Source organism: Acinonyx jubatus, chromosome A2, assembly GCF_027475565.1.
Source record: "Acinonyx jubatus isolate Ajub_Pintada_27869175 chromosome A2, VMU_Ajub_asm_v1.0, whole genome shotgun sequence".
NCBI classification, from domain to species: domain Eukaryota; kingdom Metazoa; phylum Chordata; class Mammalia; order Carnivora; family Felidae; genus Acinonyx; species Acinonyx jubatus.
Genome location: NC_069383.1, coordinates 6,041,729 through 6,052,027, shown reverse-complemented (window position 1 = coordinate 6,052,027; position 10,299 = coordinate 6,041,729). Strand labels below are relative to the sequence as shown.

The 10,299-nt window shown below is 61.7% G+C and overlaps 1 protein-coding gene across 5 annotated transcripts in view; it reads left to right on the top strand.

The window, feature by feature from the left end:
- The window catches only part of AGAP3 (ArfGAP with GTPase domain, ankyrin repeat and PH domain 3), a 54,756-nt gene that overhangs the window by 40,364 nt on the left and 4,093 nt on the right, over positions 1-10,299 (top strand). For 3 of the 5 annotated variants that reach the window (XM_053217855.1, XM_053217857.1, XM_027051311.2), the window contains exons 11-13: positions 4,342-4,510; positions 8,222-8,335; positions 10,084-10,221. In XM_053217855.1, coding sequence (XP_053073830.1) covers positions 4,342-4,510; positions 8,222-8,335; positions 10,084-10,221 — 421 coding nt within the window. The remainder of the gene's footprint in view (positions 1-4,341; positions 4,511-8,221; positions 8,336-10,083; positions 10,222-10,299) is intronic. The other 2 variants (XM_053217858.1, XM_053217856.1) reach the window with 1 other exon arrangement.

Here is a 10,299-nt window from a genome sequence, read left to right as displayed (position 1 = left end):
GGGAACCCATGGGCCCGCCTGGGCCAGGATGGGTGCCTGAGCTTCTCCGAGTCCCTTCCAGCGCCTCGCCTGTTGAGCTCTGTGCTTCTTGGTGTGTTCAGGGGCCTGGGACGGGATGTGGGTGGCAGGGGCTTCCAGCCCCTTCCTTGCTTTCCTGCAAGGTGAGTCTAAGAGGCAGGCGGCCCTGCTGGCCTCTTGTTCTCTGGGCCATGGGACCTCGTGGAGAGGTTGAGCGAAAGGCTCCTCTGAGAGCACAGGCTCTGTGTCCTCTCTTCATCCATTGACTCTGGGATCAAAACCTATGTCTTCCTCCCACGCCAGCATCCGGGGGGGACTGGGCTGTGCAGATGGCAGCATCCCTGCCCTGTGGGCGCTGCTTTTCTCACTCAGCGGACACGAATCGGGGTTCAAAACAGAAGCCGGAGTGAAGACCAAATCAGGGGTCGTCACGTGCCGCTGCGTAACCGGGGTTTGCGTCTCCTCCTGGCTAAGGCCGCCCACTCCGTCCACCCCCCTCGCTTCTTGCTTTCCTTCCTCGGTTGCAGCTCTCAAGTGTTGCTGGCTTACCTGCCTCCGTCTCCCCTTTGCCGTGTTTCCCAACCTGAGCAAGCGTCTTAGTTGACCGCCATCCCCGTGCCGAGGGCGGCCTGTCTCCCGGGAGGTTCCCTCCTGTTCGGGCGCCGTGCGGCCGAGGGGCCTTCCGGTAACCCCAGAGGGACGCGCACTACTCTGGGCCTCGGGTGCTGCCGTCTCAGAGACCAGAGGGCGGCCGTACCGGTGACTCACCTGCCGACGGAGGCCAGTGGGGCTGGAGGGACTAGAAGGGCGTGCAGACGAAGGGCTGGTGGGCAGGCCTCAAGCCTTACGCCCGATCCTTGCCTGGCCCAAGAGAGCCCGCCACAGCCTCCCCCATTTTGCAGCCAGCGGAGCCATTCACACAATCACCTTCTGTTAATTCTATCTGCAACATCAATTAAATTGTTTGTAGAAACTAATTGAATGTGGCTTAATCACACATCTTAATAGCTTTCCACGCTCTGAACTCGTTGTTAATTCCAGTAATAAAACGAGATGAGAACGCTGGCTGGGTAATTAGCGAGGAGGCTGGGGAAGAAATTGCTGTTTGATGGTGGGTAATAAAGGCAGCCGTGGTGACCGCTCTCCTGAGCAGCCGCTGCCACCGCCACCGCCGAGCTCCCCGTTCTGCTGACGGAGGGAAACGCCGTTGCTCTGCCCCTCGTGTCCCTGTCCCTGCTGCTGCTCCCTGCGCTCCTTACCACACTGTCCTTGGGCTGGGCCCCCCTCTCCTAGTCTCCTAGCGCGGTCCAGTCCCAGAGCCCTGAGCGGAGCACGAGGCTGCAGGCCTGCCCTGCCACTAGCCACGCCCCCTGGTGTGGCCAGGGAGCCTGCGGGGGGCCGGGCCCCTCTGGTTGGTCTCTGGCCCCTGGGCCCAGAACAGAGTCCCTCCGTGCAGCTTCTGTCCTCGGCATGGGGTCCGATTGTCCCATGTCCCAGCCTGGGCGTCCCAGGGCCGTCGTGGGGCCTGAAAACTGTTGCAGCTGCTGTGACCTCCTTGTGAACTAGAGCAGCCCGAGCCCCTCCCCCAAGAGGGGGACCGCAGCTGCGTCTTCGGCCCAGCCAGCTGTTGACAGTTGTCTGGAGCAGCCAATCCGAGATGTGAGACTCTGTGCGGGGACCCGCGACGGGTGCGTGCAGAAGCCGAGTGGACGCTGGGCTCCCACCAAGGAGGGCTCGAGACGGGCCGATGCTGGGCTCTGGGCTGAAAGCAAGAGCTGAGGGCCAGCCGTGGCCGGATGGGCGTGCCGAGTTTGCTGAAAAGTGGAAGCATAGAAGGGGCGGGGGACAGGAAAGGGGCTCCTGGGTTTGTCTCTCCCAGCCACCGTGGCGTGGCTCAGCGCTGGTGACAGAGAACCCTGGGGGTGAGAGGTTGTCACAGGGGTCCCCCCGTGAGTGAAGACTGCTCCTCCTGACTTCTCTAGTGTCGTCCTGTGGTTCTGAGACCTGAAGCCGACCCCCTGGGAGCCGGGGGGGCCGGGCACCGGGCGCTGTTCCTAATGGGGGACCAGGTGGCAGGTGGTGGCCGGAGGGGGTGCACGCAGCCCAGAGCTGCGTGGAAGTGAGCTCCTCCCTGGTCACACGGAGGGGAGCAGGGGGGCGCTCTTCCTCTGTGCCTGACGAGGCCCCTCTGTCCTTCTGAAGGGCCGTGTGCCTGTGAAGGTGTCCGAGCTTCATGGAGAACAGAAGACCTCTACAGGCCCGGCCGGGCCTCACTGCCGCTGGTGAGGCCACGGTGCTCGCCTCAGCGGCGCCCCTCCTTCCCACGGCCCTCAGGGGTCCCCTGCCCTGATGACCCACCTCGGAAGTGAGGTGCAGCCTGAGGCGGGAGCCTGGTATCGGGCGCCCTTTCCTTTCTCTTGCCCCTCCTCCTAACTGGAAACTCGCATGTTCTCTTGGTTCCCTGGGGCCACGTGACTGCTTTCCGCTCGACGTCTTGGTCGTTCCCAGAGCAGGGGCTGCTGCGAGCCCCTGGTCAGCCCCTGCCTTTTCCTTGTCTCCCAAAAGGTAGCATTCCCCTCCTGCGCTTTAAAACAGAGGACACCGGGGGCACCTGGGGGGGCTCAGTCGCTTGACCCTCCGACTTCAGCTCAGGTCACGATCTCGTGGTTCATGAGTTCGAGCCCCATGTCGGGCTCTGTGCTGACAGCTCGGAACCTGCTTCGGAATCTGTGGCTTCCCCTCTCTCTCTGTCCCCTCCCCAGCTTATGCTGTCTTTGTCTCTCAAAAAAATAAACATTAGAGAAAAAAAAAAACTGAGGACACGGTCCCTTTTCCCCGAAGCTAACGGGTGAGAAGGCAGGAGAGCCACCAGGTGACAGAAAGTCTGAAGTCCCAGAGCGGGTGAAGGTACGAGGGGCTGGGGGCTGTAACCACAGGGGGACCGTGTCTCAGGGAAACTCTGTGTACCAAGCCCCGCCAGGGTGCTCCTGAGGGGAGAAGAGCAGGTTGGAGTCTGATCGGTGGGATCCCATCAAAGCTCCAGCTGGCACCACCGGCCTGATCCTGTTCCCCGGAAGGAGTTTTTTTGGCCACATTTCACCGGGGACGTGAGGCTGGCACCTGCTGCAGACCTTGCCTTGCCGGTGACAGCAGCGAGGAAGTGGGAGTCGGCCCTCTGGAAGGAGAGACCAGAAGCAGTGGGCAGAGCTCGGGTCCGGCCAGGCTCGGGTCTAAAGCAGGAAGCTAGAGGCCAGGGGCCGGGCTCTGCCCTGTGGCCCCCAGGTTGTGGCTCCACTGCGGGACTCTTAGGCCAGTGGCCATACGGTGGGAATGGGTAGGGGCAAGGAGCGGCTCTCACTCTCTGGTTGCTCCCCACTCCTCCCCTTCTGGGGCCCCTTGGGTGCTGACTTGAAGTCGGGGGGAGTTCCTGGGCCGGGGAGGTCTGCCTTCAGTGCACTGCCTTGGGAATCTGCAAAGGCGGGGCCCGAGTCTGGTTCTGCCGCCTTCTGATCATGTGACCTTGGGCAGATTAACCTTCATGAGCCGTTTCTTCAACTGTAAAGTGGCCTGGTAACACCCCCTCCTATGTCATTGTGAAAATACAGGAAATATAAGCTGTGGCCAGAGTGCAGGGAATAGCGGGGCGTATGAGTGGGCAGGTGAGATGGTGACAAGTTACTGTTATTTCGCTGGTACCCGTGAAACCGTGGACCTGTCTCTGTATTCCTAAGAATGGCAAAAAGAATCAAAGGCTTCTTTTTGACTGCTCACAAATATTTATTGTCAGGCACTGTTGTAAGGAGTGAGGGACTGTTCGAGGCTCTGAAAGTTCCCTGGGCCCCAGTGGTGGCGGAAGCTTCTGGAAACAGGGCCCAAGTACTCGGTGGCTGGCCACCCAGAGCCTGGAGCAACCCAGTCGTCTGTGTCCTGGGGAGTTTGTCAGTTCCTCTCCTGGCCACGTGGGCCTTCTCTTCCTAAACTCCGCCTTGGTCCGGTGTTTGGCCTCATTTGCGTTGCCTCCTGAGCTGTCTTTCCTCGAGGAGCCCTGCGCCTCAGCTCTTGGTCCACGCCCTTCTTTCCCCCTGGATGCTGCCCCGCTCCTGGCTGAGTCCCCCCAGAGCTGCGCTCGGGTGTCGTCCAGAGGTGGAGATCGGTGGGCTTCCCGGTCCTGCTTTCTAGAACTTGGGCTTTCTCCTCTCTCTTTCTGTGTCCTCCGGCGCGGGCAAGACCTGTGAGTTGGTGGGTCAGCGTCAGAGACCAAGTGCTGCCGAGGAGTGACCCGTCCTAATGAATCTTTGTCTGTTTTGTCCACGTGGCCCTTAGGATTACATGCAGAACATCCACGGCAAGGAGATCGACCTGCTGCGGACGACAGTGAAAGTGCCAGGGAAGCGCCTGCCCCGAGCCACGCCTGCCACAGCCCCAGGCACCAGCCCCCGGGCCAACGGGCTGGCCTTGGAGCGGAGTAACACGCAGCTGGGCGGGGGCACAGGTGAGGTGGCTGCCAAGGTGAGGGGGGTTGGCGGGCACGTGGAGAGCATTGCTTCCTTTCTCTAGAAGAGTGGAGAGTGTGGCGACGGAGGCCTAAAAAGGTAGGCAGCTGTGGGGCCTGTTTCGCAGCCTGGGTCCTTAGGGCTCCAGACATGCCTGCCACCCAGGGTTATGCTTCAGGATCGGCTCGGCCAAATGCATTTGCCAAAACGCTGCCCTCACGGAGGTGGCAGGGGTAGCAGCCGGCATACAGCCTGGCGGGTGGTTTGCAGATGGAGCATAGGGCCCGACGGCCTCCTGCCGACAGGTGCCGTCAGGGGTCCTGGGACCATGTGGCCTCGTCTGGAGCCAAGGCTGGCGACGGTGGGACCTCTGGCATGCGTGTCGTGTGGGTGGGGAGGGAGGTGGACGGGGGCAGAGTTCCCTGGGGTGCCCCGGGCAAACGTCTGTGGGGCTGCAGTGAGAGGTAGGGTCTTTGCTCAGAGAGGACGGAGTTTAGAGGGAAGCTAAAAGCCGCACCGACTCTGCCGTGTGTCTGGCGTTGTGGGAAGAAGGACTAGAGCCTGAGAGTGTGGACTTGGGGCGTGGCGGCTTTTCCTTGACCGGTTCTTACCTTTCCAGATGGTACCCTGAGTTCAGGTGAAGGATGCTTACGTTCCTCTCTGTCTCCGGCTCTTTGTGCCTCCCGAGGCCTCTGTGGCTCCTAAGCCACACTGCTGTCCTGCCCACACCGAGTCCCCTTGCCCCAGATCCACCTTGGCTTCTGGGCCCTGCTGTTGCCCTAGATGATTGGCTCTCCTTGTCCTTGGACCCAGAAACAGCTGCTCACGACACTCTCCCGCCCTCCCAGTTGCTGCGAGGTGCCCCTGTCCCGGGGGTGGCTCTTAGTGGCACAGGTGTGCTGTTCCCCAGAGGGCAGGGAGACCAGGGGGTGCTTCTGCATCACAGCACTAGGCCGCTGCGGGCATTCAGTGGACGGAGGGGTGGGTACTAAGTCCCTGGAGTCGGACGAAACAGACCCCGTGGAACCGCCCCCCTCGGGATGCCGATAGGTCCGCAGGAGCGACTCCGGGTTCAGAGGTCAGACCGTGGCCTCCTGCGTGTCCTCCTTGTTTGGGGCAAGTGGGCACGTGGCACCCCCGCCCCGTGGCATCTGTTCAGTCCCCGCTGACCAGGCTGGAGGGACTGCCACCTGCCGATCGACAGGTGCCGAGCGCGGCAGCTCTACTCTGTCGGGCCGCGGTTTCGCAGCCCTGGGAAGTGGAGGTCATCCTCCCCGCTTTGCGGATGAGGAAACAGAAGGCTCGGCGAGCTTAAGAAAACTTGCCTGTAGAATCCCACAGTAAGTGGTAGAGCTGCGGTTTGAACCTAACCGTGCCTGACTCGAAAAGCCACGCTTCCCCAAGCCACCCCGAGCTCGGATGGAAGCCCTTGACCGTGCAGAAGGGGAGCTCTAGTAGACTAAGGGAAGGAAGGAAGGAAGGATGGGTGAGCATCACGGTGGGGTGCCGAGAGCCCCCTGGAGGGGTGCACTAGGGGAAGGGTTGAATGGCAGAAACGGCGGGCCACGTGCTCTGCCCGGAGAGCCAAGTGAGGGCTGCTGGGAAATCGCTGGCCTGCAGGGGCAAGGAGGGCTGGGGATCAGCCAGGGCCCTAAGCGCTCCGGAGCTGCACGGAGGCCATGCGGGGCAGCCTCTCATCGGGCTGGGGGGGGGGGGGGGGCGTTCTCCTGTCATACCAGAGGATGAGGAAGTGTCAGGACTCTAGGGGGGGAGCCTTTCCTTGAAGTCAGGTAGCCAGGGGAAAGCTGGGCAGCTTCCTCAAAGGGAAACAGTGGGACCCCCTGTCCTGTCACATTCCTGGGCCCTGATAGCCTTCCCCTGGGGAGGGGTGCACCTGGACGAGAGAGACACGGCACGCTCACCCGCACGATTCCCGGCACCCACGAGCACCGGCGTCCCCAGAACACACAGACGGGGCATTTACCCAAGCCTGTGTCCCCTCCACCGCACGCCGACACCGACCTCGTGCACACTCACACATGTCTCGCGCTCACCGGGCGATGTTAACATCTCATTATCTTTGTTACTGTAATTACATTATCCGCTGCTTTATGCAGAATTATCCTCCGAGGACTAATTGATGGCTCCATGTTTAATTCATTAATCATTAGCATCAAATTCGACAATTACAGTGCACACTGATTGTGGGATTGCAGGCGTAATGAGGGGAGAATTAACAAAGAAAAGGGAAAGCACTTCCCTCCCTCGGGGGTTTTGAGTTGGGGGGCTCGGGGAGGAAGTTGGGCCTGTGATGTCTTTGGGTGGGGCTGGGACGAGGCAGGGGTAAGATTTGGAAGCCAGGAGGGGATGGGAGCGGGAGAGGGGTAGGGGGAAGCGAGGTCTCTGAGAATTTAGGAACTGCCTATGCCGCCCTGGAGGGTCTCCTGCCAGGGAGCGAGGGTGCCCCGGGAAGGGCCGTTTGCAGGGAGCTGTCAGCCCAGAGTGGCGGGGGGGGGGGGGGGGGGGGGGGCGGGATTGTGAAGAGAAAGTACCGGCATGTTGCCTCGAGGGGATGGGGGGGGGACGGGGAGTGGGGCAGACCGGCAGGCAGTGTTGGCACCACACGTATATTAATAGGCACTTACTGAGCGTCTGGTCCTGCCTCGGGTGTCACGACGAATACAAGAGAAACACAAAACTTGCCTTCCACCTTTCGGCATCGCACAGTCCCCAGAGCACGAGGGGTGTCTGGCCTGTTTCTTTACCTTCTAGTGGCTTCAGCTCAGAGCTTCCCATCCCTCGGCTTCCAGAAACTCCGCCCGTGTGTTCCCGGGACTGGTGGAAGCCTTGACTTTTGACGCTTGCTTGCTCTCCCACCGTGTCCGGCCCCGGGCCCTGTCTCTGCCTCCTTACTAACCTCCAGCGCTCGGCCGCCTCTGCTTTTCCAGCACCTCGGGCGTGGTCCACCTGTCCTCAGACTTCCCGTCGCCATTGCCCTCTGGCCTCAGTCCCCATGCTTAGGTGGCCTGAGGTGAGAGGGCAGCGGAGGCCCCGTGGCTGTCCCCGCGGGCTCTCTTTGAGGGACTCCGCGCCGAGGGAGTCCAGCGGGAGTTGTGAGGGCATGCGAGGCCCTCCTGCCCTGGCCTTGGACTCCTGAGCCTTTGGTTCCCCTTGGCTCTGCCATTCCTCCCTGATGGGAAACGAAAGATTAATTTTCTCCAGCCCAACAGGATAATTACTAATACTAATTAGACATAATTACTTGAATTTGATACACTTATTTCTCGTCGGAATGGCACCAAAGCTGAGGCAAAGCAAATGGCATGTGTGGACTAGAATGCAGGGTGCAGGGGCCCGGTCAGGAGGGGAAGGGGGCCGGGGACGGTGGCCAGGCGAGGAGCACCGTGGTCATGGGGGTGTGGGTACCCCGTGCCCCGCTCTTCCGGCTACAGGAAGCGGGCAGGGGCAGACGTGCTCTTCATGGAGAGGGGTGTGAAACGTGGGACCAGCTGCCTCCCGAGCTGTGGAGGGCCCGGGTGAGGCCTCTGGGTCTCCAGCACGCCTGGCCCGGTACCTGGCAAAGCCCTCCTTTACGGTCAACATTCTGCTAGAATTTCGCACGTTCTGCCCTTAGCCCTACTTTCAGGAAAGTCTGTGTGCCCCTTCCCCAGCCTCCCTTCCCAGTCTGACCCTTCCCCCCCCACCCCCAGGTGCCCCCTACACGGCCAGCAGCCCGGCCTGGGCTGGCCCTCGCCCTGAGGGGCTGCACCAGCGCTCCTGCTCCGTTTCCAGCGCCGACCAGTGGAGTGATGCCCTGCCCCCAGGTACGCAGGACCCTGTTCAGCGACACAGAGGAGGGCAGCCAGGCAGCGTCTGCAGCCTGGGAGGCTGTGTTGGGATGGTGCCCAGGCCAAGGGGAGGGGGCCAGCGCTGGGTGGTCTGAGAAACGCTGTAGCCCTTCCCTTCTCCAGCAACCAAAGGCCGCTCCGTGCCCGTCTACCCCTTTGCTGCCCCCAGGCCCTGCCTGTGGCTGGCTGGTGCCGGAGACCTTCCCTCTGCAGCCTGTCTGCCCACCCACCGCTGTCCCCAGGCAGCGCCGGTGGCGCCTCCCGCATCCCCATCAGCCCCCTGCGCAGCCAGCTCATCAGCCTCACCGCGGGGGGGACAGGGAAGCGGCGGAGTAGGGAGGTCGGAGGCTGGGGGCTTTGAACGCGATTGGAAGGCGGCAACTCCTACCACGGAGAAGGGGGTTCCTAGCGGTAGGATCCGGGATCCGGACAGTTTTCCCAGGCCTGCTGCTGGACAGGCCGAGGCCCCATCCTGTGTAGCTGGTCAGAAATTCGGCCTTCTCTCTGCCATCCCACCCGCCTTCTACCTTCCTTCCTTTTCTTCCCCTTTTGTCCATTTTTGTGCCTTGCTCACATCCCGACTCTCCCTTCCCCTTATTTCTTCTCCCTGCCTCTTCAGTGAGCAGCACCACCACCACCACACACACACACACACACACACACACACACACACACACTGCCCTTCCCCCCTTTCCTCCCCCAATTTCTCTCACCCGTATCCTAACCCTTCGGTCACAGCTCAGCAGTTCTGCAGATTGAAAGGGAAATGGGCACAGGGCTGCCCTCCTTTCCCAGGTAAGGGTGTGAGGGAAGCAGGACAGTCCAGGGTGTTCCCTGTCCCCTCAGAAGCCCAGGCAAAGTTGTTCCTCCCACTTTGCCTCAGGCGGGGCAGCAGTGCCTGGCTGGCCCAAGGCCCATCAACTCTTTTCCCCACGTGCCTCCCAGGAGCCCCTCACAGGCTCCCATCCCCCTCGAAGCACTAACCCCCTAACCCCCATCTGAGCTCTGACGGCAGGAAAGAACCGGGTGCTCACAGCACAGGGGATCTCCTCCCCCCCCTCCTACTCCAAGTGCAAGCGCCCCTGGGGGCAGTGACCACGGAGGGTTGGAGAAGGGGAGCTGAGGGCGCTTCCCAGAGTCACTGTCCTGACGGCCTGGGGCCCCTCTGTTGAGTCTGGAAGGAGGAAGGCAGGGAGGGAGGGAGCGTGTCTGCCTCTAATGAAGTTTGACATTTAGTGGTGAGCGCCGGGCGGGGTGTGGGAGACGGGAGCTTGATTAGCGCGCTCTAATTGACAGTAATTAGGCAGCTCCCTGATTGTTTCTAATTCTGCTATTAATTGTGAGGAGCGGGGAGTGTGATTGAGGATAAATTTGGTGCGGAGCTGCTGGGGCTTCAGCTCCCTGTGAGTTCCCTGGGCCGCCTTCCACCCCTCCGGGCTGCCAAAGCCCTAGCCGCCCTGCCCTAGCCGACGACGATGCCCCCTTGCCTTTAATCCGAGTTCCCCACACTCTCCTCCTTTCACCTTCTTCTCCTTCAAGGCTGGGGAAGCTCTGGGATTGGGACCGGCCGGCAGCCCCCTCCCCGGGGCTCTCCCAGGGTGGTCCAGCTGCAGTTCAGGGTGGAGCTCCCAGGGGCACGAGGCAGGTCTCTGCGCACCCCCTCCCTCCCTCTGCGCACCCCCTCCCTCCCTCTTCCCACACTTCTCCAACTCTCCCCTCACCAGCCAGTGGCCCAGCTGAGGTGCTCAGTTCCAGCCCCAAGCTGGAGCCTCCCCCATCTCCCCACTCCAACCGGAAGAAGCACCGGCGGAAAAAGAGCACCGGGACCCCCCGACCAGACGGCCCCAGCGGTGCTGCTGAAGGTTAGGGGGACCTAGAGGGAAACTGGGGCACAGGAGGTGGGCTGTGGGATTTGGGGATAGTACCCTAAAAGCAACACC